This window comes from Anguilla anguilla, chromosome 7, assembly GCF_013347855.1.
Source record: "Anguilla anguilla isolate fAngAng1 chromosome 7, fAngAng1.pri, whole genome shotgun sequence".
NCBI lineage: Eukaryota > Metazoa > Chordata > Actinopteri > Anguilliformes > Anguillidae > Anguilla > Anguilla anguilla.
In genome coordinates, this window is record NC_049207.1 from 53,600,007 (window position 1) to 53,627,137 (window position 27,131).

General features: G+C 48.7%; 1 protein-coding gene across 13 annotated transcripts in view; it reads right to left on the minus strand.

The window, feature by feature from the left end:
* Positions 1-370: 370 nt before the first annotated feature.
* si:dkey-237h12.3 (teneurin-3) overlaps positions 371-27,131 on the minus strand; it is a 335,156-nt gene continuing 308,395 nt past the window's right edge. For 10 of the 13 annotated variants that reach the window (XM_035425584.1, XM_035425591.1, XM_035425589.1 and 7 more), the window contains 11 exons: positions 20,738-20,987; positions 19,489-19,509; positions 17,215-17,447; positions 14,340-14,494; positions 11,543-12,417; positions 8,948-9,123; positions 7,691-7,926; positions 6,004-6,300; positions 2,181-3,792; positions 1,815-1,945; positions 371-1,209 (listed from right to left, as the gene is read on the minus strand). In XM_035425584.1, the coding sequence (XP_035281475.1) occupies positions 454-1,209; positions 1,815-1,945; positions 2,181-3,792; positions 6,004-6,300; positions 7,691-7,926; positions 8,948-9,123; positions 11,543-12,417; positions 14,340-14,494; positions 17,215-17,447; positions 19,489-19,509; positions 20,738-20,987 (4,742 nt within the window). In that variant the 3' untranslated portion in view covers positions 371-453. The remainder of the gene's footprint in view (positions 1,210-1,814; positions 1,946-2,180; positions 3,793-6,003; positions 6,301-7,690; positions 7,927-8,947; positions 9,124-11,542; positions 12,418-14,339; positions 14,495-17,214; positions 17,448-19,488; positions 19,510-20,737; positions 20,988-27,131) is intronic. The other 3 variants (XM_035425590.1, XM_035425588.1, XM_035425593.1) reach the window with 1 other exon arrangement.

The following is a 27,131-nucleotide window of genomic DNA, read 5'->3' on the forward strand; positions in this document are numbered from 1 at the left end:
AACAAACATGATAATCGACATTGCCTAGTAAGAAAACTGATAGGCTTTATACATATTAGTCCAGCTGAGTGCAGTGATATGCATATGTAAACACATTTCTTTTTTTTCTTTTTTTTTTTTGAAGCAGATACCCTTTTTAAGGTCAATTGTAAAAACGTTTTGCCTTTAGAAACAACAACTTCTTCCCTTAGTTCCTTTCCTCCGAAGAAGGGTCCAAAGTCCAAATCAAGGTTGTGCTACAGACAGACATCTGCTTCACGGCCTTGTCAAGGCCCAAAGTAGTTCTCTTCGTTCTACATTTATGCTGTAGAAGCTATGTACCACAACACACAGCGTTGCTTCCAAACAACCCCCCCCCCCCCCACCTCCTCGACCCCCCCCCCCCCACCCCAACTCCTCCGAAGGGATTGGCCAAGGGCAAGTCTCTTTGGCAGCCAATGGGAAAGCAGTCTGTTACCTCTTCCCTATTTCGCTCTGCCTCAGGAACTGTATGTTGTTAGCGCTGTCGGCTAGCTCCGGGTACTGCTCTACGGAGAGTACGTAGTACCCGTCGTACCCCTGCACCTTCCCGCCGCTCAGCAGCTGCCTCTTCTCCCCCTCGGTCCACAGCCGCGCCCCCTCCTCCCCGTCCCGCACGCGCTGCTGCTCGCGGGCCCAGGCGCTCGACAGCGCCCTCTGGCGGGCCTGCTCCAGCACGCGGGCCTTCTCCTCGTCCAGCGTGGTGCCGTAGCGCACGTGCAGCGCCAGCGGGCCGTGCTGCAGCTCCACGTCCGCGAACCTGCGCGTCCGCCCGTTGACTGCCGCGGTCGACTGCGACACGGTCACGTTGACGCCGTTCTCCAGCGCCTTGCGGCCGCTGGTCAGCCTGAGCGCGCTCAGGTCGCTCTCCGGCAGGCTGGTCTTGATGAAGTAGTGCGTGTCCCGCCCCTCCACCGTGAAGTGCAGGTTCTCCAGGTAGAAGGCGTTGTTGAGGACCGCCGCCACCTTGATGCAGTCCTCGTTGGCGATGTTGAGCGCGTTGGTGACCACGCGGCCCTGACTGACGGCCAGCATGACGCCCTTCCCGATGAGGGACTTGACCGCGGCGAACCAGAGCCACGACTTCTCTCTGCCGGCGCGTCGCCTGTTCAGCTGCATCTCCGGCAGCCTCTCGAAGGACAGGAAGGCCTTCGCTTGTCTTATTACTTCCTGCTGGACCCCAGAGATGGACTGCAAAGAGAGAGAGAGAGAGAGAGAGAGAGAGAGAGAGAGAGAGAAGAAATGCATTATTAATGTCTAAACACTGCAGAACTTGACAGGCCAGACCATCTGACAACTGGCTGCACTCCTTCAGTGCTTGTCTCCTCTCTAATGCCAGAAGCTTTGCTTCACTAATGTAAAATTGTGAAGAAATATGGATAAACAAAACACAGTAATATTTCCATTTTTCTTGTCATTTATATATAATATATATATATATAATATGTAATACTACTTGGTAAAGGATAAAAAATAGCACTTTTATCAGGAACGCTGTTTTGAGAATTACATGGACTGCATGAAAAGCAGCTTTAAATCAGTTTTTATGTTTAAAATGTGAGAATATGGAGCTTTCAGATTGACACCACCTTTCAACAGCATTTGTATAGCAAAGAACATGCATGAAGCCATTAGTACAAATATTCAGCAAGCAACACTTTTTTTAAAGGGATCTTTTGGAGGTAGATCCTAAAAGGCTCACAATTTTTTCTCACAATTTTTCCATTCTAAAATCCAACTAAACTTCAAAAGACAGGTGAGAGGAAATAAAAAAACAGCGCAAAAGAAGACATTACCGGCAGATCGTCCCAAAGCTGGCTCTTCTTCAGTTCAAACGACGGCTCAGTCAGATCAAATTTGGGGATGGGGAAGCCAGGAATAGCATTGTGAAGATGGAATCCAAATGTCACCAGCCAGCTGTTGACATCTGCCACGAAGAGAGAGAGAGAGGAGAAAAACGTTCGCTCTGTCTCACCATGACGTCAAATGACAACCTCTCATATTCTCATATTCGCACGTTCCCACAGAAATTATTCCAGGAGATAACACCAGCTGGAATTTCGTAAAAAAGGCAGAACTGGAAAAAAGTATACCTCTATGAGCTTGTGAGGATACGGATGACATACATACACTCGAGCGATGTCGCCCCCTTCACATCTTACCTGTGACGTAGTCTTTAATTTCGTGTATCTTGCTGACAGGGTTGTTGTTCCGGAAAATGTACAGATTGAAGGGGGCGGGGTCCTTGCCCACTCGTTTCCACACGGTGATGTCAGGGATGGTCCACCGGGCGGACAGGATGTCGTAGTCCCGCTCCCCGAAGTGCAGCAGCTTGGTCAGCGGCTCGTAGAGACCACCGTGGAAACCGATCACCAGCTGGAAGTCCGGGTTCGAGTCGAAGTAGATCTCGCCGTAGGCCGTGTACTGGACCTGCTTGATCATGAGGCCGTTGCTGCTGAAGACGGCCAGTGGAGTGCCCGTGTTGTCGCAGGCGATGTAGAACTCCTCCCCGCTGCTGATCTCCATGGCGAAGAGGTGGCCCTGCAGGTCATAGTAGAGGGAGGTGATCTCGGAGCTGGAGTGGTTGTACACGTGGGTGATCCGAGTGGGGTAGTTCAGGTCCGCGTAGAAGTACTGGAGGTGCTGCCCCAGACTGGTTCTGCTCGAAACCCTCCTCCCCAGGCCGTCGTAGCGGTACTGGATGGTCCAGCCGTTGCCTTTGCTGTAGACCCGCACCAGGAGGCCCTTGGAGTTGTAGTCGAATATCTCGGACCCCCTTTGCCGCAAGAAGCCGTCCTCGTCCAGCTTGTACTGGACGTCCCCCAGCCGGGTGATCCGGTCCCGCAGGTCGTATCGGAGCGGGGTGAGGCGGGTGCTGGTGCCGGGGTTCAGGAGGTGGATGTTCCCGTTCAGGTCGTAGCTGAAGCGCCACATCACCTTCTCGTTCAGGTAGACCGACTGCAGCTGGCCGTCCACGTCGTACTCGTAGCCGTACTTGGTGGTGTTGGCGAAGGGCCCGATCTTGATCTCCCTCTTGGTGACCCGGCCCATGCTGTCGTACTGGACGGTTATCCAGTACATGAGCGAGCGGAAGATCTCGTACTGGATCTCCTTGATCCGGCCGTGCGCGTCGAAGTGCTTGGTGTAGGTCATGACGGCGGTGGAGATGATCTGGTTGATGTCGTAGTAGATGACGCCGAACTTGCCGAACTGCTCCACCTTGCCGGAGATGTCGTCGAACTGGTAGAGGTCGATGGGCAGCGGCGTCTCGTTGATGACCCCCTGCATGCTGGTCACGCGGAAGCTGTTGTCGTAGGTGTAGTCGAAGCGGGCGTTCACCATCCCGTCCTCGCTGAAGCGGAAGATCTGCCGGTCCACCAGGGGCCCGATCTGCCGGTACCGGATGGTGCAGATGAAGCCCTCGCTCTGCAGGTTGACGGTTTTGAGGACCCCCGCGGTCTCGTCGTGGGTGAAGCTCACCCGGGTGCTGTCGTACAGGATCTCCGACAGCTTGGTCTGCCGCCGGTACTTGTACAGCACCCGCCGGCCCGTCCCGAGGTGCGCGACCTTCAGCAGCTGCCCGTCCTCGCTGTAGTCCACGATGACGGACGCGTTGCTCTCCGGGGGGGTGTAGATGTTGCGGTAGTAGCCGACGGAGCGGATCGTCTGCATGGTGTGGCGGGCCACGCTCGGCATGGTCACGGCCGACAGGTGATCCAATAAATCATAGTCGAAGATGTACTGGCGCTGGCTGTGCAACAGCAGCACCATGGACTGGAAAGAAAAAAGAAAACAAAAAAACAAAAAACAAAATGGATGTGAACAGAATAATTGTACTCATTAGTTTTCAAATGCAAATGGCACAAAAACAGTTATTAACATTTCATTTTAAGCCGTGACTCATTTTTAATTGAGATGCATCTTGACCCGAGTGTCTCTAATGCCGCTCCTGTTAAATGCATTCGAATGAGTTACTCTAAAAGCTTTTGTTATTATTAGCTGTGGCGTCATAGAGAGCCGGGTACTTATGTCACAAGGTGGGCTGCATTTAAAGTCACAATTACTTAAGAAAACATCACATAATTAAGTGTTTCCCACTCTGTCAAGAGGCTGGTGATTTAATGCTAAAGGGAGAAGAAAAAAAAAACTGCCTTAATTCTACTAAAAGACTGACTAAAGACTGACTTTCCAGTCTAACTGCATAAAGTTTCAGAGGAAAATATTCCAGCGCTGTCAGGTTTTTTTTAATTTTTTTTATATACTTTTATAATTCTCGCCGGAATGTCTCATGTTTATATGCAGGGGGGGGCTTTTGGAGTGGCGATGCAAAAAGCCGGTGGCATGCCAAGCAGACCGCGAAAACGCTGCCTACCGCACTCAGGACCACAGAGCGACGGCTCAGCCGGGCTCGGTGCTGCCCGCGAGAGAGACGCGGCGTTCTTTCCTCGCTGGCGGTACTCAACCGGGCGCCGGTTTTTTGGGAGGTTGTTAAAAATACTAATTCTGATAACCCTCCCGGGAGGCGAAGTGCCGTGGCGGGGCCACTTGGTATGCGCCCCTGATTGTGCGCTGGGGTGGGGGGTGGGGGGGGGGAGCTGGTGGCTTATGGGGGGGGGGGGGGGGCGCGCCATCCCTGGGAGAGTCGTTCATCTTGTCAGCCGTACTGGGAGGAACATTACTCCAGATCCCAGGGCTCCTCGCGTGGCATATGTTTCCACGGCGATATCCTTCTTTCTGGTCACAGTACCTGCACTTGTGGCAGGTGCCATGAAAAAAAAAAAATAGAGGAAAGGAGGAAAATTCATGCATATATAATGCGCGCGCCTCTACACGGTTTGTGTTGCGTCGGGCGAATTCCTCCAGGGCGTCGATGAGGAAGTTTCCGCTCGCACACTGAGGGGAAAAGTTGCCGGTAAGAAATAAAGTCCAATTTAATGAAAAAAAAGTTGGGCTGGAATTGGAAAACCGCAGCAACAACAACAACAACAACAACAACAACAACAACACACAGCCAACGACTTGATCTTTGGGCCGCATGGGGGATCGTCAGAAAGCCTTGACGCAGCATCCCTGGGTGCTGATATTCCCAGCGCCAGGGATGAGCAATCGATCCCTCTCTTTCGGGGCAGATAACAACACAGTTGATGAATCAGCTGCAGACTCGACCCCTGTTGCTCGCCAGGGTTGTGTCTGAATTTCTGCTCGGGCCACCCTCTTCCTCGTCCCCCTCTCCTTGCAGACACCATCAGGATTTCACACATTTAAAACCTTCTCCCTCTCTCTCCATTTCTTGGCTTGTAAACACAAATGAACATAAACCTTTTTTTCCACCCTTTCTTTTTCAACCATTCCGACTGACAGGTGGGAATAAAATTATCTACTTCGTACAGAACAAGGGAACTTTGGCCATTTACAGTGCAAGACTGTGCATTCACTGCATTCAATTCCCAGAAGCTGAAGAAGCTTTTTCAAGGCCTCTACCTGTGTGATTTTCCAGGGTATTTTTCAAAACAAGCCTTTTCTTTTCGCGTGTGAAAGCACTGCTAGTCTTTTCGCCTTTTTAAACACAATTTATTTCACAAGGAGTTGAAAACATCAAACGCCAGACATGCGCTTTTTATTGACCGGCATTTCTCATGTTTATGTTGCTGAAAGATGACCTTTCGTTAACCCCCACTAAAACAAGCTGTGTCTAAGCAGAAGGCCAGCTGTCGAATTAAAAACACGATTTTCCTTGTGTCACTCGAGTAACAAAAATGATATTAGATCACACACTGAAAAATTATGTTGATGTTTACAAATGTCTTTTCAACAAAATTAGATATAAATATCTCAAATAAGTTGCGGGTACACAAAGTGTCAGAGACTCTGGGGTCCAGGAACGGAAGATACATGGAGCAGATGTGCTTACCAATAATGTGCACTGTTCAGTATGACTACGATACCTAGTACGTATTTTCTCACGGAGTGGACAGGGTTATCTACCTTCTCCAGGTAGGTGTAGCTCCAGGTCTTGCCGTCTGCGAAGACTCGAGAGATGAGCCGGCCTTGGCCGTCGTACTCCACCCGGTCCGTGGTGGGCCCCCTCTGGATGCTGGTGATCTGGCCGGTGCTGGAGTACGTCAGGTTCACCGACATCAGCTTGCTGCTGGGCACCCACAGCGTGGGGTGACCCGAGGCGTCGTAGATGATCTTCAGGAGGAACTTGCGGTGGTCGTCGTAGATCTTCTCCGTCCGCAACGTCCGGTCATAGTCGACAGACAGAAGGTTCCTTCCGTTTACCTTTTTTTTTTTACCCCCACACCGAAAGTGCCGGAGGGTATTAGAAGAAGAAGAAGAAGAAGGAAAAAAAGCATCAACAATGTCACAGTCACAGTCAATGATCGTGGCCCCAAAACGCCTGCATGCCGTTTCTCAGCGACCCGCTATTGTTTAAACGCCATTAACCGTGATTGATTCCCTTTGACAGTAAATTAATTTCCAGAGTTCTCAATGTAAGTGGACTAAGCGTTGGATTAGTGGCCGTTTTAAAGGCTTTCATTAGACTGAGAGAAACTCTGGCATCCGTTCAAACTCTTTTAAATGAAGCCCCTCTGTATCCAGTGAACCGGCAGAAAGATATATTGGGTCGTATCCGTGCAGTTTCCCCTAAGTGAAAGCCATTCATTTAAAGATGACAAGCTTTTATAATGGAAGCAAAGGCAATCATATCTTGACCCTCGTTCAGTTTACTTCCTGAAACAATGTCACTTCATAATAGTTTTTGAGTGCCTGGTTCTCATAAGTTTAGGACATCTGGGGAAAGAAAAACTCACATCGCACGCATATCAGGCTAACATGTTTTAAAGGAATGTACAGTATATCCTTGTAGAAATGCCAATAAACTGGAGCTTATCGTTAAAAATGCCAATATATTGTTTCATTAAATGTTTACTGCATTAATAAATTACAAGAATATAGAAAAGAGAGTAATTGGCACTTTCTCCCCCAAATCATAAATCTAATTATAGTCAATGGCCTGGATGTAATAAATATTTGTCTTTAATTTAAATGTAAGTTTTATGTACAGTTGGTGAGCTCAGTAATCCCAAATTAAATCGCCAAATTGTGTTTGTGAAGAAAAAGTCAGGTAATCTATTTGCAAGTCAAAGATGAGGACAAATATTGATTAAATTCCAGGCCAGCGCGTTTCCATGAGCCAAAAATTGGGTTTCTATGGCTTCCTCTTCAAACCAAACTAAAGTTCAGTTAAATCATATAATTTACATTACAGGCATTTAGCTGACTTTCTTAGCGATTTACACAACTTATTTTCATAGCATTCACATTTATACAGCAGGATATATACTGAAGCAATGCAGGTTAAGGACCTTGCTCAATGGTGCAACGGCAGTGTCTGTACCCAGGAACTGAACTTGTGACCTTTAAGCTACAAGACCCATTCCTTACCCACTATACCACACTGCCGCCCCTACAGTACCCTTATGACCTAATTATCCATCCATCCATCCATTATCTATACCTTTATACCTTTATTGCGTTAATGCCTGGGCAGGGTCAGGTCGGGGGGTGCTGGAGCCTATCCCAGCATGCACTGGGCGACCTGCTTATCAACGCGCACTAATTACTAACTGGGCGCAGTGAGGGCTGCGAACAGGGGCCCCTTCCTCACCCGCAGCTTCCTGCCGAACACGATGACCTTTCCCCGGGTCTGCTCCTTGCGGAAGCGCCACTCCACCAGGTTCAGCCCGTTCTCCCCGGGCAGCGTCATGTTCCGGCGCGCCACCGTGGGGTTGGCGGCGCCCGCCAGGATGTGCGGCTCCGTCTGGTAGTGCGTGTCCATCCCGTTGGCGTAGACGACCCGCAGGGAGTTGTCGTAGCTCACCTGGTAGCTGTTCCTCAGCTGGTCTGAGGGACGGGGGGGGGGGGGGGGGGGGGGGGGCAGAAAAATTCAGCAGGAGGGAAAGGGTTAATCGAGGACGCGTGGGGCACGGCGGACATTCCAAAGCGACAGTGCGCCAAAAAAAAAAAGGTCAAAATGCGTTCGGTTCAGTGACAGGTGTGGCGGAATGTATGAAGGGGACAAAACCTACGAGATACTTTCAGTTCACCTGCTTTTGACGGATGACTCCTATGGCAGAACCCCATCCATACAGGCCATTGCTTAGAGCAACATTCCTCCGACAGCCAGTCTGCATAGACGCTGATATTCTGCATAAAGCTGGTGTCCTTAGTTTCCCCGTGCTGAGGACCGTTAACTTACCAGACGAGTTATGTTTGTTTTTCCACATTTTTAATTGGCTGGATTGCTGTCAATTCTCCATCCTCTTTGGCTAATTTCAAATTAAAATTCAGGAGTATGGGGTGTTATCGATATGTTAAAATGTGGTAACACCACGACGTTCCCTTGTAATTACCAGAACTCACCCCAGAGGGTCTACTTTGAATTACAAAATAACAATTACGTTGAATTGAAATGGTATTACAACTGTATATTGCTAACCAGAATGTCTTTCCTAATTTCTGTACCAAGGTGAGTGCATGTGAAAATCTGCGCAGTTTATGATCTACTCTAATTAAGTAAAAATGGAAATCAGTAAATTATAATTAGCTCTGTATTACCCACCATTTTAAGTTTGATTTAAAAACTGCTCTAACTATAAAGCTGTTGGTTCTAGGCATGTCTTGTAATTCACATACCCTGGAAAAAAGGTCACAGGGGTGCTACTTGCTGCTAAATTTTCATGGAAAGCCATACTGGGCAGTTTTCAATAGTGCTACTCTGCCAAAATTGTTGGTTCTCAGGATGATGAACAGCTAGAGGTTAGTCTATATCGCCCTGGTGGTCTCAACAAAAAAAAGAAGAGGGAAAAAAAGAAAAATGGCCGCTTCTCTTCTCAGCACCTGTCCTGCTGAGCTGAGGGCCTACCTTGAACCAGCGTGTAGAAGGAATCGATGGATGAGAGGTTAGTGGTGATGCTGATGTCCTCCTCCCTCCCGGAGGTCTCGATGTCCACCGTGATGGCCCCCTCCATTTCTCCGTGCAGATTGGTCACCACCCCGGTCGGGAACGTGACGTTCGTCAGACGACCCTCGCTGTCATAGCTGCGAGAAGAAAATAAAATAAAATAAAAAATAAAAAAGCGGCAGTTGGGTCAGGGCGGAGAGAGACCCGGTAAATCACGGCCGGGCCGGGTCGGTCTGGGGCGGAGCCATCTCGAGGAGGAATGGCGAGCGCTTTGCGGACGTGCCGCTCTAAGCATCTGCTTGAACCGCTGCTGCCGTCCTAAATATAGAGCCCCCGGGATCGGGCGCGGGGTGCAGTCCGCGCGCCGGTAACATGTACCTGTACTCTCAGCACTTTCCTTTTAAAAAAGGGCACATTTGTCACATCGCCGGTTTTGCTGATGGGGATAAAACTTCTGGTGGATTTCTCTTTGGGTTGCCTTTCTGCACGTATCTCGGAAATTCCCCGTTATAACGGCTTTCCAGAAGACTGTGGTAGAAGCGCTTTCCTGTTTGCGTTTGGTCGGCAGTTCCTTTTTCTATAAAGACATATTCATGTTCAATTCGATTGACAAGGAAATAAAATAAAATAAAACAAAATAAAATGCCCTAAAATAGAAGAACTGTGTATAAAAGGGATATAGTTCCTTCAGGGAATCACCCAATATGGATGTTAATACCCTCAAATTAAAGTTGACAGTCTGCACATTAACGTCCTGTTGTTTAATCTCAAGTCCAATATGCTGAAGTGTAGAGCCAAAACAACAAAAATGATGTCGCTGTCGAAAATACTTATGGACTGCACTATATATTAGGCTTGACTTTTTGTAAGACCCCCCCCCCCCCCCCCCAGCTGAATAGAGGCTGAATTGAGCCCACAGTTGTTTAAAAATTTTAATTAGCCATTTAATTTTCATAATATTTTAGTTCTAGGCAGGTCGCTGGTGTCGCACAGAGTCAGCTGAGCCACCTTAATGAGTGTAGTGCGGTGTACTTTGTGTCACTATTCAAGTTGCTTATCAGTATTTATTTATTTATTTATTAACTTTTTTTAAATCAATGACAAACTAATTTAGGTTTTAGCCGAAGGAACTAAATGTGAAAAAAGCATTGGCCTTTTTCCTCATCAAAATTAAGTTCAAACGTTACGGGGTGGGGGTGGGGGAGGGGGTGCTCAGTGAATTGCTTCAAGCTGGAAATTCACTAATAAACAGCTTGCTAATTGGAACCACATTGTCAGAGCGCAGAAAGTCACATACGGTGTGGTGCGTGTGCATGCGTGTGTATGTGCGTGTGCGCGTGTATGCATGCCCATGTGTATGCACGTGTGTGTGCGTGTGTGTGCATGTGCGTGTGTGAGTATGTGCATTTGTGTGTGTGTGTGTGTGTGTGTGTCTGTATGTGTGCATGTATGCGTGCGCATGTGTATGCACGTGTGTGTGTGTGTGTGTGCATGTGCGGGTGTGAGTATGTGCATTTGTGTGTGTGTGTGTGTGCGCGCGAGCGTGTGTTCGTGCCCATGCATGTGTGCATGTGTGCATGTGTGTGCATGCGTACGCATACGTGTGGGAGCATGAGAAACAGTGCAGGACTGGCGAGTGTCACTGCACACTTCCTGTTCTCTAACGATGACAGTATTCGGTGTCAGCTGTGCGGCTGAGAAGCCCTGGGCGAGTGGCGCGCTCATCCAGAGCTGCGCCCCCCTCCCCGGCCCCCCCACGCCCCCCTCCCCTGTCCCCCCTGCCCCCCCCCCCGCCCCCCCCAGTTTGAGTGACTGCTGATAGCGCTGCTGTCCGCTGCTTCTGGAAGGGCTGCCGGAGGGACTCACACCCCCACTCGATCTGCCCTTTCCACCGTCTCCTTTCAGCAAGAGCAGTGACAGCGCGCGGGTCACAGAGACAGCGCACATCACAGCCCAGCGAGCGCGCTGCAGGCAAACCCGCGCCAAACAACTGCCAAACCTGCGCCAAACCTGCACCAAACCTCTGCCAAACCTGCGCCAAACCTGCGCCAAACAACTGCCAAACCTGCGCCAAACCTGCGCCAAACAACTGCCAAACCTGCACCAAACCTGTGCCAAACCTGTGCCAAACCTGCGCCAAACCTGCACCAAACCTGTGCCAAACCTGCGCCAAACCTGCGCCAAACCTCAACTAAACCTTTGCCAAACCTCCGCCTCAAAAGAGAGACGCATATAAATCACAGCCCTAATGGAAGAACTTAGACTTTCGCAAGCATGCTTTAAAAACACGACTCACCCCCATTAATTCCATATGCGGCCAAAACTATTTCAATTAGAGGTTATGATTCATTTGGTGGGTTTTTAATACCAGGTTGCAACCGGGGCATATGAAGGATATGTATAATTTATTACCTATTTTTTTTTACAGCAAATATGCAATTATGTCGACCACAGAAACTGAATGAGTATTTATGGCGAGGGGAATACAGTGCAGTCGGCAGTTTTTCGCTATTCCGCGATCGTATTTTCCACCGACAGGAAACAGACGACACTCACTCAAAGAACGTGGTCCAGCCGATCACGGTGCTCTTGGTAGCCAGGAGGCCGCTGTTGCCGTGGTAGGTGAGGAGGACCAGCTCCTGGCCCTGGGCGGTGAGGCTCTTCAGCCCGCCGTTGGTGCCAATGGTCAGCCAGATGACCTGGTTGTCGGGGGCGACGATGCGGACGGGCATGCGGTTGGGGTCGCGGCGCACGCGCAGCGTGTTGCCGCTGCTGTCCGTCACGGCGGTGACGTCGTTGTCGTTGCTGTAGCTGAAGTTGTACTTGTAGTCGCCGGTGACCAGGCTCATGGTGTACTGGTGCGTGCCGTTGGCGTCGAAGACGTACAGCTCCTGGTCGGCGGCCGACGCCACCTCGCGGAAGCCGGCGGAGCTGAGCGCCGGCCTGTTGCCGTGGACGGCCCGGATGCGGATGTTGCCGAGGTCGGCCACGTAGAGCGTGCCGTCGGGCGCCGCCACCAGCGAGGACGGCGAGTTGAGCTTGGCGTCCTTGGCGTAGCCGTCGCCCGTCTGGTAGCAGTCGCAGTTGGCGTCGTTCTTGCAGTCGCACTCGGAGAGCGCGCCCGCCAGGTGCGTGATCTCGCCGTCCGTCGACACCTGGCGCACGCGGTTGATCTTCTTCTCGTCGGTCTCGGCGATGTAGAGCACGCCGCTGTAGGACACGGCGATGGCGCTGGCCGACTCCAGCGCCGTCTGCACCGCCCGCTTGCCCGCGGCGTACTCCACGCCCGGCACCTGGCAGTGCATGGGCCGCCCGGCCACGATGCGCACCTGCCGGTTCTCCGTGATCTGCAGCACCACGTTGTTGTCCAGCACGTACATGGAGTTGTCCATGGGGTTGATGGCCAGGTCGGTGGGCCACTCCAGACGGACCTGGAGACACAGATAACCCCAAAAGTGTTAAGCCTGACAAGTTCTGACAAGTGCCGTGCGACAAAAATGAAAGAGTCGTGCAACGTTTTGCATTTACACTTCAGAAATGGGGCTGTGGAGAAGGTTCCGTTGGTGGAGGAGGATACTTTATGGGGCTCGGTATGTTTTACGCAAGCGATTCCATGATTTCATCTGCCTGCTTGGGTGCTTTTTCTGCAGCCTGATGTTCTCCTTAAACCACGTCTTTGCCTGAGGATAGAGGAATCTGGCCAACAAAAAAAAATAAAAATAAAAAATGCACTAGGTAATAGCATTCAATTATTTTTAATTAGGAAACCCTGGATTCTTAATCTGAGCCCCCGATGACCGTCTTATAATTCAGCGCCTGTGCAGCCGCACCGATAACGCTGACACGTCCCTTCGGCCCGATTTCTCATTATAAGCAAGGGACAACGGTGTGGAGTTCGGGTGGCTCAGGTCCAAACCTGACATAAACTACAACTCCCATCAGCCCAACAGTCACCTCGAGGGTCAAGCGTGTTCAAGGACTACAAATTAAGACGTAACACCGGCTCGGCTCCCCTTCCCCGGCAGGACAAAAAAAGCCTCTGCCCGTTTAGCCGCGAGGCTGTAATTTCAGCCGTTAAATAACGGTTAAACCAGAAACCCTTCGCCGGCAGTATCCCATCATCCTCGCCTACGGGTCATAGCCTGGGGGGGCGAGGGGGGGGGGTCGTGAGACGACGCAGCCGTTTGACTTCCCCTTCAGCTTTTTTTACGCGTTTCCGAAAAGTGGAGGACGCTCATTAGGCGCTTGCTTCCCTTCGAAGCGCTTGTTCAGTGCAGCAGGCAGCTCTGCCACGGCGGCAGAGCGTTTAATTCAGGAGACTGGAGGCCACGTCGCTAATCCCCCCGGGTGCACGCTAACACGCACGCATCTCCTTCCTGTTTTTTATTTATTTATTTATTTACTTACTTTAACGCGGTTGACAGCGGCTACGCAGCGCTCAGGCAGATGTCCCAGGGGCCCCGGAGTGAGGGGGGGCCTCGCGCCCGGCCGTAATTAAACCAGTGACAAGGGCTGTCTTTGTTTGTTTGTGCTCCACTGGATCACGGCATGGCCTGCCACATCGCCCCGAGAAATGCCTTATGGGTAAAACTCCTCTCTCTCTCTCTCTGTGTGACGCTGACGCCGAGGGGGAGGGGGCGGTAACCCGACGGGTACGGGCCCGGGGAAAATCGGCAGATGGAACCGGGCCGGGCTGGGATTTCGAGGTTCTGATTCTGATGTGCTTGTGAGGGGAGCCGGATTGGAGCGAAGATCACGTTGCGGTTCACTAAACAGAGAGCTCCAGCAGCAGAACCAAGATGGAGGAAGCAGCTCTCTCGGCACGCAGCGCTTGCTCGTGACTGGATGCGTTTTATTCTGCGCTCCCCGAGTGTTTGGTCTCCTGCCGCACCCCCAAAGTGAGTTTCACTCCCAGACGCACTGGGGTCCTAAGGGAAACATTAATAAAAATGTTGGAGGAGAGCCATAAGGGTCAAGGCGGAATCTAACTGAACAAGCATTTTCACTCAAGGCGCCAAGACAACTGCTTACAGTGCAATCTGGCACAGTGCACATTAAGCGCTTTGTCTTCTCATCAGTGATGTGCCATAAAGTGTCTTTCTGGGGGAATTTTCCTCAGAGATGTGGTATCCAGGGGAAACGCATGTATAGCCCAACATGGACAATATTACTGTGCGTCCACGTCAAAATGTGGATGTCTTTAGAGCTCAACCATTACGTATAGACCATGGAGGAATACCCTGATATGGATATGGTGCCACAAGGTGGTGCTGCAAGCTTTCAGGTACATCTTCTTTTGGCTGGCCTCTTGGCGACTCAACCGAGATGGGTGGGCGTTGAGATAAACAATCACCTGGCGGATGTGCATGCTGGTGTCACAGGTCAAAGGTCGGGCTGAGGTGAGGTCGTTCGACCCCAGGAGGGTTGAGATGATTCCGTTCTGATCCACTTTACGAATCATCGTTCCGTCGACGAAGTATATGAATCCGTTCTTATCAACCGCAATACCTGGAGGTAAGAAAGGATTAAACAACACAAACAACAACAAAAAAAGCAAAGACACAAACAAACAAACAAACAACAGATGCATTAGACAGGAGCTCTCTGGCTGCAAGACTCACTAGGCAGAACAAGATGGGTACATGTGTCAGGTTTGGCTTCACATTATTCAGGTCACTGCGAAAGTGCACCGTTAATAATTCAAATTCTGCTTTCGAGTATTAAATAATTTCTCAGGCAGAGTGGGAAAGGATGTAGTCTTGTTTGTGACTCCTTTTGCAAAACCAAGGTCTAAAAACAGACGTCGGAGGGGCTGTAGTGTTGAACGGTCCATTAAAACGGAATTTAAAACGGAGAAGAAAGAAAGAAAAAAAAACGATAAAAAACAAAGAACTGCTCTTTACCTGTGGAAAGCGGGGAATTACAGCTTTGACCATTTCTAAATGAAATGGATGAAAGACAGAGTTGCCATGGTTACAACAGCCAGCTAAAATGTCAACCTGATAGAGTGGGGCTAAATGGCCAGAAACTAGAAAACCTGAAGAAATTCCCTTTGTTCCGCTAAATACACATTAATGCTCCTCCATATTCTGTTTCCTCACTTGCTAATCATAGCAAGAATTTATATTTCACAATAAATTCCTGGATGAGCCAGTTCCTTCTGCAATTAAATTAAAACTTAAAGCCTGTCATGAAGGGCAAGACATTTCTTTAGAGCGGCTGCCAGTGGACAGAGCAGATTATGACAAATGCATTCTGCTGTAGCGCTATGGCTGTGTGTGTGTGTGTGTATGAGTGTGTCTGCGTGTGTGTGTGTGTGTGCCTGCGTGTGTATGTGTGTGAGTGTGTGTGTTTGTGAGTGTGTGTAAGTGTGTGTGTGTGTATATGTGTGCACGCGTGCCTGCATGCATGTGTGTGTGTGCATGTGTGTGTCCGCGCGCACATGTGTGTGTGTGTATGAGTGTGTCTGCGTGTGTGTGTGTGTGCCTGCGTGTGTGTATGTGTGTGAGTGCGTGTGTTTGTGAGTGTGTGTAAGTGTGTGTGTGTGTATGTGTGCACGCGTGCCTGCATGCATGTGTGTGTGTGCATGTGTGTGTCCGCGCGCGCATGTGTGTGTGTGTGTGTGTGGGCTGAGGTAGAGGGAAGAGGGTAATAGGCATGTGCAGTTCTCAGAGCAGAGAGTTTCTGGAAACAGCAGACAGATGAAAGGCATCATTCTTGTACAAAGTCCACAAACCATCTGGAGGAAAATAAATAAAAAAGCACTGCACTGCAGCCATCTGGGGCTGACTTTTTCCTTTAGTCTCTTAAGGACACTCCAACTTTCTCTAACTGCCCTTAAAAAGAGACGCAAGACGGAGCTTTCAAATCCAGCTCTACTAGGACCAGAGACACTTCTCTCTTACACTTCATTACTGCGACTGCGATTTCCTCACAAACTTTCTCCCAAGAACTGAGCGATTTTACACTGTACAACAGAACACATCTGGAGGACAAAGCTCCAGAGTGTGTGAATTTTATTGCTCAATTGTACAGTGCTCGCTAACTGCTTTCATAAAATCTGATAGCTATGATGGCATTAACTGAGTTTAGGAAATGGTTTTAGCCTCCTTTTCCCCACCAATACAATGTATACATAAAATATATAATCTACACAGCACATTAAAAAATCGAAACACCGAATGTCAGCAAGGGTGTGAAACAATACTAAAAATACTGAAGCTATCAATCTGGGATTGTTCTGAAAGAGCAAAATTTGGTAAAGGACAATGAACCATTGTAAGTACATTGTGAGAAGTGCCGTAAAATAAGAAGTTATCCTCGACGAACAAAAAAAATTTGCTTTGGTTAAACAGACTTAAAAAAAAAAAACGGCGAAGAGACAAAATATGTGCGAGCTTTTGCCCTGTGGGAGGTCGCTGCTCCCAGCCCAGTCAAACTGTCATCCTCTGAAGGCCATTCAGAAATGGAATAAAAACGAGGAATATTTATGAGGTGCGCAGCAAACATTTTTGTAAAAAATTCGGCAGTAAGAGGAATGCAGATTAAAAACCAGAGCGTGGATGCCAAGTACTGCTGTCCAGCAAACAGCACCCTGGGCTACGCGCACCGTAACAGTTGCTCCACTGAAATGTTACTAATGAAACTCATTGTACAGCAAGCATGAAAGGCAATGCTCTAATTAAGCATTATTATTATCTGGCACCCGTATGAATGCTATTACACAAATTAGAGTATACATATGTATGCACTCTGCATAGTTTTGTACGCATTTTATACATATTTATCAGCGCAAATTACTACAGCACGATGCAGATACAGCCTGCTCCTATTAAAGGAGAAGTTATGAATTTATTTTTAGCACTGCATGGTGTGTGTGCACTGCTCTTAAGAATAACTGATCTAAGGACAACAGGAAGAGAGTTCCGCAGAACTACACAACTACAATTCCCAGCACTCTCTGTACTTTTTAAACGACTGCTGTCACGTGGTTAGACTTCAGCGCTGTTAAGTACGTAGCCTGGTTAATTTCCTGTTGTTGTTGTTGAGGTTCTGTACCGGCCGTGTTATTGCCTGAGTGATATGTATCTAGCATGTCTGACCTTCGACGGCACTGGAAGTTTCCGCGGCTGAGAGTGATGCACACCAGAATGATAATAATAATAATACACGGGAACCATAATGCAGGGTCTTGTGTGTTTGGGGGGAAGAGAGACCGCGCGACGCACCTTTGGGCCCCATGAGTAAGGCCTCCGTGGCCTTGCCTCCGTCCCCGCAGCGGGCCTCGTCGAAGGGCAGGCAGTGCTCGCCGGTCCCCGCCACCACCTCGGCGTTCTGGAGCAGGTCCTTGGTCCCCGTCAGGACGCGGGGCCGGTAAATCCGGCGCGAGTTCGTGTCCGAAACGTACAGCTGTCCCGTGGCGGGGTCTGTCGCCAGGTAGTACCTGTGGGCCGGGTTGTTGCTGCCGGTGGGTGAGGGAGGGGTGGGGGGTTGGTCAAGGGAGGAGGAAAGGAGGTGCGTTAGCGCCTTAGCAAGAATTAAGGAACAAACATTAGCCAATAATCTGATGGTCTTAGCAGCAACAGCACTCAAAATGACAACAATGTAAAAGAGATGATGGTGACAGTAGTCAAAATGCTGGCGTGGTTCTGTAATTCTGCTCTGAACACTGGGAGGTTCGTTTTGTCGGTCTGTGCACAAAAAAATGCCTTCGTCAGGCAGCAAAAAAAAAAAAAAAAAAAGCAGTCAAAGTGAACTTAATAGGATATGACTGGCGGTCGCGGGCATTTGACATGGCATTAATGATGCCTGCGTAATTGTCAGATCACTTCAATCTTCAGCACTCCCGAGAAATCAGCTCCAGAATAAAACACCGAAAATATGTCCACTGCAGGGAGAGTCAACAAACGATGATTTCATTAGGCCATGTTTATCAGTCTCTATTAAATTCGCCTTAAACGCTGCTTCGGCGCGTCACAAATAGTTAGCAGTCGTTTGATATGCCATTCCTAAATGAACCGATGATGTTGGCCAAGGACAGGAGCACAGTACATTTTCACATCTTTCTGAAAAGCAACAGAACGACTAGAACTATTGTAACACAAATGTGCCAAGACACCGTCTTATCGATATGTGCTGCTTATTAAAGAGAAATGGACAACAGAATTATTACTGTTGTAATAAACTACACAATACTGTGGATAAATTTCATTTTTAAACTGTGAGCACATATTTGAGCTCTGGGCAAAGAGGTGGTGAAAAATCATGAGGACCAAAGACGACACAGGATGGAAAGAAGAGACAACTAACAGGACAGCTGTAGCCCGTCGATAAAAAGAAGCCTTACTGTGACGCTATAGAGACAGAATCATTTGGATGCACAGGTTAAATGTTTTGAAAGCTCACTCAGCTCCACGCTTAGCATTAAACACACTTCGAATGAGAGTTTCAGACTGCACTGCGTTACTGTACTGTAGGTGCTTAATGATCTGCGGTAGAAATGATTCACTATATCGCACCAATAATCAGGTGGAAACACCACATGCAGAAGCACCTTGATAGGTGCTACGTATACATTCATAAATGCTTCTGTCAAATAGGCATAATAATCTGTCTCACCTACTGTCTCGCTGCGTATGTCACAGTGATGTCACTTCCTGCACCGGTGCTGACATACAGTAGCACACCTTACGTATGAATGTGCTATGTTCCTCTCGTGAAGGAGCAATATGAGTTATTAAGCACCATTTGTACCGAATGCGTTTCTTGAATAATACATCGAGTTCACAGATTCGACTCTACACTCTGCATCACGCACTTGTTCAGGAGCAGACAGACTTTCTAATCAGTATTTATAATGGGCTCAATGTGGAACAGGTCTGTTCCTCATACTACCCCTCACCCTGCACGGCTTTTTCTTTGCCAAAAACGACAGCACTGTACCGCTCATGCACAGAGAGGTAAATAATTTGGATTCCAAATCGGAGAAGCGTTGTTGAAAGGAAAAAGGGAGCGGCGCAGGGCTGAAGGGCAGCAGTTCCCGGCCCCAGCGTGTGGCCCAAGCTTTTCAGCCACGGCCAAGACATTAAAGCCAGGCCCTTTCCGCGGTTTCCACGGCGATCCGCCCCGTCTCGCGGCAAAGTGACTCGCGCACAGGGGCATTCTGGGAACGTCCAGTCGGGAGACCGGCGCGGTTCACCATTTCGCCGAAATTGGCCCCTCTCTCTCTCTCTCTATCAGCAGTCCTCTCTGGCTCTTCCGTCTGCCAGACATCGGCGTTTATTCGCGGGAAACGACCCGCTGCAGAGTGGAGCTGTTACTCGAGGACAGCGACCGTTTTCCACCCCCATCTCGTCTGAAATGAAGCGCGGCGGCGAAAATAAAACCACACCGAGGGCACTTTTCGGGCCACCTGCAAAGCGCACACGGACCACGTGCAAGGGATGCGCCACGCAAGCAACACAAGACCCGAGGTACTGACACAGAGCAGGTCTGAGGCTTACCTATGTCTGAAATCTTTATTCCTTGGAAGAGCAGAAAGAGAAGAAAAACAGTGAAGGAGCATGAATTATAGATTAAGAGGAAAACACATATTAAAGAAGATGAAAGATATCACAGGTTTGATGAAAGAAAACGCCAGGACAACCAAAAAGATTACTTTTTTTTCACCCTGGCTCAGAGTAGCCAGGAGTTAGTTATTCCCACAATAATTCTTAAGAGAGGAAGGGACAAATTTTACACCTGGGAGTTGACTGCCACATTAGATCAGAGCTTATGCTTAAGTTAACAGGCTCATAATGGGATATTGATTGTGTCACCGGCAATAAAAATAGCCCTCTAAATTGTTTCTTTAACATAACGCATTGCATCATGGCTTTTGCATACCGGGACCATGCAAGGTTGAGAGTACATTTTCATAAATTTTAAATAACATTCTTAATGAGCTGTTCAGTTCGTAGAACGTAAATCCTCCGCACCCCTCAACAAAGCAATAATAAAATCAAGCGGAACCAAGATACATTAGCGCAAGCTGGTGAGGCTGGGGCGTGTGTGTGTGTGTGTGTGTGTGTGTGGTCGGGGGGCAGGGGTGTGGGGGTGGCTGCAGAACATATTTCTGCTTAACAGCTAAATGAACTACTACAGCTCAGAGCACTAAGTCACCACGCTACTCTGGGTGTTGAAACGCAAAAGTGCAAATTTATGGTAATTTCGCCAAATGTCGATAGCGGCTTTGAACTGGATCTGATTTCACATGCGGCCCAGAGTACGTGAGGGCTCAGAATACATGATGGAGAGCGCACAGAAAATATCTGCTTTTCCAGAGAGTCTGTCCAGTCTAAATGAAATCCCAGAAGGGACTGAAGCAACTGAACTGAAACTGTAGTTAAAAGTTATTATCTCTGCTAATTAGCATGTGTAATCTGCATCAGGACGTACTGTACAAAATACATGGATTTAGCTAAGGATGATAGAGCAAAACCGAAAGTGTCACATGTTCTCCTCAGCTTCAAAGAGCAGCGGCAGTATTTTTGACTCTCCCAAGCCTCGCATTCAAAAAGGGGGTCATTCTGTTCGGCGGGGAAATCTCCCGAACTTGATTTGGGGCCGCAACTGCAGGGAAGGGTGAGGGGGTGAGGGGACGGGGTGGGTTCAGGGGGGTTTGGGAGGGTCGGCTGAAGTGTGAGTAAATATCTTTACACTGAAGGTCGTTTCTGGCATCAGTCACCGGCGGCGGCAGGAGCCCCCCCCTACCTCAGCTCCATCACGCTGGTGACGTTCCCCGAAGGGAAGATGCGGCGGATGTAGTTGAAGTCGCCGACGAACAGGCTGCCGTCGATGCCGCAGGCCAGCGCCACGGGCGCCAGCAGCTTGTTGCCGTCCGCCTGCCCGTTGCAGCTGGGGCAGGAGATGCTGCGACGCCGCCCGTTGCCCATGATGGTGCTGATCACTGGAGGCTGCTGGGAAATGAACTGGTTCTCCCCGTTCCCTTTGTACAGGATGCCTGTGGGGGTGGAAGAAAGAAGACAAAAAAACCCAAAAAAAAAAGGGTAAGTTCAAGGCGCCAGATGCACAGTGAAGGCTGTACCGTTTATTTTTATCTTGGCTTGTTGAAAAGTGGACAACGCTGACCGTAATAACCCCCGCGATACATTAGCATTAAACAAATAAAATAAAGATTTTAAAAGCACTGCTTTGCCTGCTGCTTCCTCACATCATTTCTCTTGCTTCTGAAAATGTGATCAAAGACAGCTCAGTTTGTCCAACTGAATCTCTGACTCAAAAACGATTCATTAAATGGAAAACAGTCCTGCACATAGTCATTTCCCTGTCGAAGGAGTTTATTTTGAGAGTCATGTTAGTCATGTTCAAGGCTTCTTTTAATATTTATACAGCTGAAAATGGGATTCCATCACCTACATTACTAAGATAACAACAGCCTTCCTAGTCTTTTATTTTTCTTGTTAAATTATACTTCCACAAAAAACTGAATTTACAACTCACACTGCAGTGACAGAGCAGAACATAATTTAACTGACTGATACCTTTGACCAAAAAAAATTTTTTTTTTGTGACACAACCATGTTATAAAGCCTTATTTGCAACGCGGTTGTAAAGTGCCTAGAAAACAGACAGGAGAGGGTTGGGAAAGGGTTCAGTATTTTAAAAGCAGCAGAATGTGCGAGTGAGAGTACTTACTGAATCGACTTTCCCCTTTCATCAGTGACTGAAAACAGTGATTCGCACCCAAAAGGCAGCACTTTAAGTGAAGCCTCTTGAGAAAGGTGGCAAGCAGAGTGAGAACACATTTGCTAAATACTTGCGGAAAGCCTCAGACTGATCGCAGGCCGCCTGACGTCGAGTCAAATGGATTTTTGTTTCATTTAACTAATTTCCGCAATGTGCTGCAGAACTTGTGAGGCTTTGCCTGTCCTTAAGACCAAAGCTGTGCCTCCCACTGGGCAGATCAGGCACTGCACCCAGGGCCCCGCCTTTTCACCCAGGGCTCCACCTTCTCATCTAGGGCCCCCCCCTTCTCACCTAGGGTCCCACCTTCTCACCTAGGGCCCCCCCTTCTCACCCAGGGCACCACCTTCTCATCTAGGGCCCCACCTTCTCATCTAGGGCCCCACCTTCTCACCCAGGGCCCCACCTTCTCGCCTTCTTTTGACGTTGGTTTCCAAGCAGAAGAAACAGAAGGTGCTTGTTTTGGAAGGGCCCCCAAAAGTCTAGGGACGGCTCTGCTTAAGACAGTCTTCCTTCCCTGTCTGTCTATCCAGTGAAGGTGAACGGGCGATTTTGGCATTTAAATGAATGAATGAATGAATGAATGAATAAATGGTGGAAAGAAGGAGATACAGAGGAAGGGAACAGTCACCTTCAGCAACTGAATGGCACCATTGTTGAGAGCAGCTATCATGACTGCTCCAGGTAACCTAGGTTCACCGAATCAAGTGCCTGAACTCACAAACTGTGCCCCAGTGCACCCACAGCAAAGTCTTTATGGACTTGCAGAGATTAAATGAATTAAGCAAAGGCAAAAAAAAATTCCAAAGGGTTTGAATTTGGATTCATGGGTCCTGGTGAACACACAGATCAAGAATCTAATCTGACACACAGTTTAATGTCAGGCCCGAAGGGCACTGCACAAATAGTTTTGACTGAGTCTTAAATTCCCATCATGTTTAATCATAATTCAGTTTCTGTCTGCACATACCACAGGGTTTTAGCAAGAAGTTCTTCAAAAGTTGTACTTGTGAACGGACAAACTAAAACTAGTAACTAGTGACTAGTAATTTTCTCTAAAAGTGTACAGTTCGACAATGAAAAACGGGTGGCTTTATTTAAAATTCCAAAAAAGAATATGTTTCTGCTTTATAAGTTTAAAGAGCAGCTGGCATTTTGTTGTAAAAGCCGTGGAGACGTGACACACAGGTTGTTTCAGAAATAACAAAAGAAAACTGTCAACCATTCAGGCTCTTACATGGGTGACAGCCGCACATTGTGTCCAAAGTTCAGTAATTATACGCACTTGTGAACAACATATTCTTTTTACCTTTTGCTTGGTACTTAATATTTTAGGGCATTCAATTCAATCATAATGTATCTTTCACCTTGAGTTTCCACAAAGCTTGAGAAATTTGGATACATATTGAACTACTGCGAAAATATATATGACTTGTTTTATTTTTTTTTTGGGTGGGGGGGTGGGGGGGGGGTGCTTCAAAGAACAACTTCAAAGGGCAATTACATGCTGTGTGTGTTAAATTATTCACAACTCAGCAACATGCTAGAATTCCGGCGCTCACTCCGTCCTAATTACTACAGAGATCAATGACTCCATCTACATTCTAGAACGTCCGCGCGGCTGGGCGAGCTGGGGGTACTGAGCGTGCCTCTCCTCGCACGTCACAATAAATCTCAATATACTTAAAGCCACACATACCACATGGCAGTTTGTTCTCCTCTGATGAGTTCATTGCATTGATTAATTTATTTGTGAGGGGCGGGGGTGGGGCGGGGGGCGGGGGGGGGTGTGTGTGTGGGAGGGGGCGGGAATCGAATGAAGACGCAGTCCAGGGAGACGACCGGAGCGAATCTCGCAAACGCTCCAGTTCTAATTCGGAGCCGTTGCAAATGCTCCGTTAACAAAGACAAATTGGTCTGGCAGACGGGAGAAAAAAGTGACACCAAAGAGACGCACACACACGACCTTGACGTGAATCCACTTTAAGGTTTCACTTTCGGCACGGCCATTTTGAATGCGGCACGCAGAAAGGAGCTTTGTTCCTCCTCCACGAATGGAAATATGAACAGCAACAGGAAAAAAATGGACATAACTTCAAAAAGGTATGAAAATACATTGAGCGACATCGCTGCTACATATCACTTAAAAAATAAAGCAGGAGAATTTTGCTCTCAAAGTAACCCCGCAGTACTTTTTGTTCCGCAGGACTGGCCTTCTGGAAGCGTCGAGCGGGAGAGAAAAGTGTAGATTTTTAAATAGAAATGACATTGAGGAGCGTGGCATTGCAGCGGCGCTGAGTCCAGCTCAATTTAACGTCCTCGGGACGGGTGATTTACCGCTCCCGAGCAGGGCCCTTCGGTGAAAGGGGGCCTTTTCTCATTCTCATGGTTAAAGAATGAGAGCCAGGGCAGGGGAACGGGTGGTGGGGGGGTGGGGGGGAAGGAGGGGGCGGAGGGGGGGTGAAGGTGTCAGAGAGTCACCTCTGGGGTTCTACTGCGGAGAGAGAGCGGCGCGGGAAAAATAAATAGGACAGTCAGAATGCGCTCCCCTCCAGCACGGACCTCCACGAAGGCAAAAACATTATTTGATGAAATTGGACGGCCGCCACTCCAGCCCCTCTCTACATATGGCCGCCCTCCGTGGAACGGGGGGGGGGGGGGGGGAGGCGGCGGGGGAGAGCTCACCCGCCTCAGCCGAAAAAACACCCACACAGGGGCTCGCGTGCGCAAATACAGACACACGCATACGCAGGGACGTGCTTCAACACACGCACTGACACACACACACACCCACACAGACACGCTCAAACGCGCACACACAAGCACGTGCTCGCACACATGCACACACAAACACACACAAGCACACCTGCCTGTGCCCACCCACACGCACACAATTATGCACACAGACACACACACGCACGCATGCACTCACACACACGCACTGACACACACACACAGACACACTCAAACGCGCACACACAAGCATGTGCTCGCACACATGCACACACAAACACACACAAGCACACCTGCCTGTGCCCGCCCACACGCACGCAATCATGCACACAGACACACACACACACGCACACGCGCATGCATGCACTCACTCTCACACACGCACGCACACACAAACAAATGTATAACCCAGCACCTTCTTTAAGGCAAGAGCTGTCAAATCAAACAAGAGGGACCTTATTAGTGGGCCTCCAACATGAGCGAAGACTAAGCTTTCTCTCCAAGGGCCACGTCTCCCCGTCATCGCAACGTGTCCTCAAGATCAATTTAATCTCCATGTTTTTCTCTTCTTTTCTTTTCATGCACTATTTTATGTACCTTTGGCTTTCATATGAAAGGAAAGAACGGTTGTGCAGGCGTCCGCGCTTAATTAGAATAATTGACAAACATAATACACAGGGCATCAGACCGAGTCGTGCGGGAGTATTTTTTCCCCCCAGCGTGAGCGATCAGGTCCTGAACTGAAAGGGTTCCTCGCAGAGAAAAAAGAACAGATACTAAAACGCACTCGTTTATTTTGATTAACAGCAGTGCTGCGTTAAGGTTAATGTCGTTCTGAATGACTTGAAGCACTTCTTTTTCTCAGGACTAAAACATTCCCGAGCTGTCGGCTGCGTTTAAAACTTCGGCAGGGTCGAGTGCGTCTGGGGTCTCCGTAATGGAAGCGTTTCTGCAGGCTTTTCGCCGTGTAGAATGTGACCTCCGGTGACTCTTCTTCTCTGTTTGTTTGCGCGGACGCGTGCTGCGTTTCGGTGGATCCGAACGACGGCGATAAGAGCGCGCGAGAGAAAAACGCAACGCCGCCAGAGAGCGAAGCCCAAGGACCAATCGCACGGCTTCAGAGGGGCAGCCTCCATTGGCCCCGGCTACCAGCCTGCATCCAATCAGGGGGGACTCGGAGGGAGCGGGCTTATCGAAGGGGAAGTTGAAACAACGTGATGTGGCACTGCCCCGCAGATGAGGAAACTTCACACCGCACTTTATCTGGAATTGAGTACAGCGGGAATTTAAGGACTCCAGGTAAAAGGCAGGAGAGAGAGAGAGAGAGCGAGCCTTTTTCAATTGGATTATACACCCCGTGCCGGGGTCCGTTTTTATCAGCGAAATATGCCGTCTCACAGATTAGAATTTAGTTGGTGCTTAGTGGCCAATCCCCCGGCCAAGAGCAGACGGTTTGTGAGTGGGGTGAAGACGGGGGAGACGATGACAGGTCTGGCCGCTTCAGAAATGGAGTTTCGGGCGACTTTCGGGAAGGTGGGGAAAGGTGACAGACAGTTGCTATGGAGAAGCAGGAAGGCAACAGCAGGCTGCTGAAAAACTGAGGAAACCCCAAAAACGGCCTTTAACCCTGCAGGGTGTGAGGTCACAAACATGTGATTAGAAGGTTCCCAACTGAACGTTCTAATGCTGATGTCACAATCGCTACTGGTGACTGAAAGCAACGGAGTTCCAGAACATTGTCTTTTTGAGAGAGAAAAAAATAAAACCAGCAAAAACCTCCTCTTCAAAGGGTTAGGACAGAAATTGCAGCTGGACCTTCAGTACTGTGTGTACCTGAAGTCTGAACCAAGATTTACTACCACATCTTAATTAAGCTGGCAATAGACAAAGGATACTAGAGAGGAAGGCAATAATCAGTAATATAATACAGTGGAAACCGCCTGTAGAATTGAATGAATGAATGAATGAATCATTACATTTATAAAACACTTTTCCAGATGCTCAAAGTGACAGATAAATGTCTGAGAAAATACTAGGATCATGAGTTTCATGAGTATGGGTGAATGAATGAAATCTAATGACAAAATTAAAAATGGAGTATTTGCATGTAGTATGTTTGTGCTATGTTATCTACTATGTTACTGTATGTTAAAGGCTTGAAATTAAGCTTCATCCAAGTTTTATTAACATTTCAAATCAGAATATTTCTAACAAACCACTGGATATTCCTTCGCTGTACTATGACCCGTGTGCTGTGGCTTATTCCTGCTCAGACCTCAGGTTTTCTCCGCCTCCCTGTTAGACTGTCTAAATTTATAAAGAAATAACACAACGCCGCCGTTCAGCTCTGCCACTGCTCCGCACCTCCAGAAAGAAATTTTTATTGTGAGCCAGCGCTACAGCAAATATGTTTTGATGAGATTTTTGATAAAAATTCCCCCTCTGCTTGGCTCCCCGGGGCTCAGCGGGAACCAGGCGGATTTGACTGCAGACAGAACCTGCAGGCAGTCAGTGCATTAAGATAGGGCCCGGCTTCATGACCGGGCGTGATTGCTTTTCTCGTTGATGGAGCGATAGCACACGCGCTGAGCAGACAGGGCAGGTTGGTGCTGTAATGACTGGAGAGGCTCTTCTGTTTAATGGGGGGGCGGGGGGGGTGTAGCTCAAA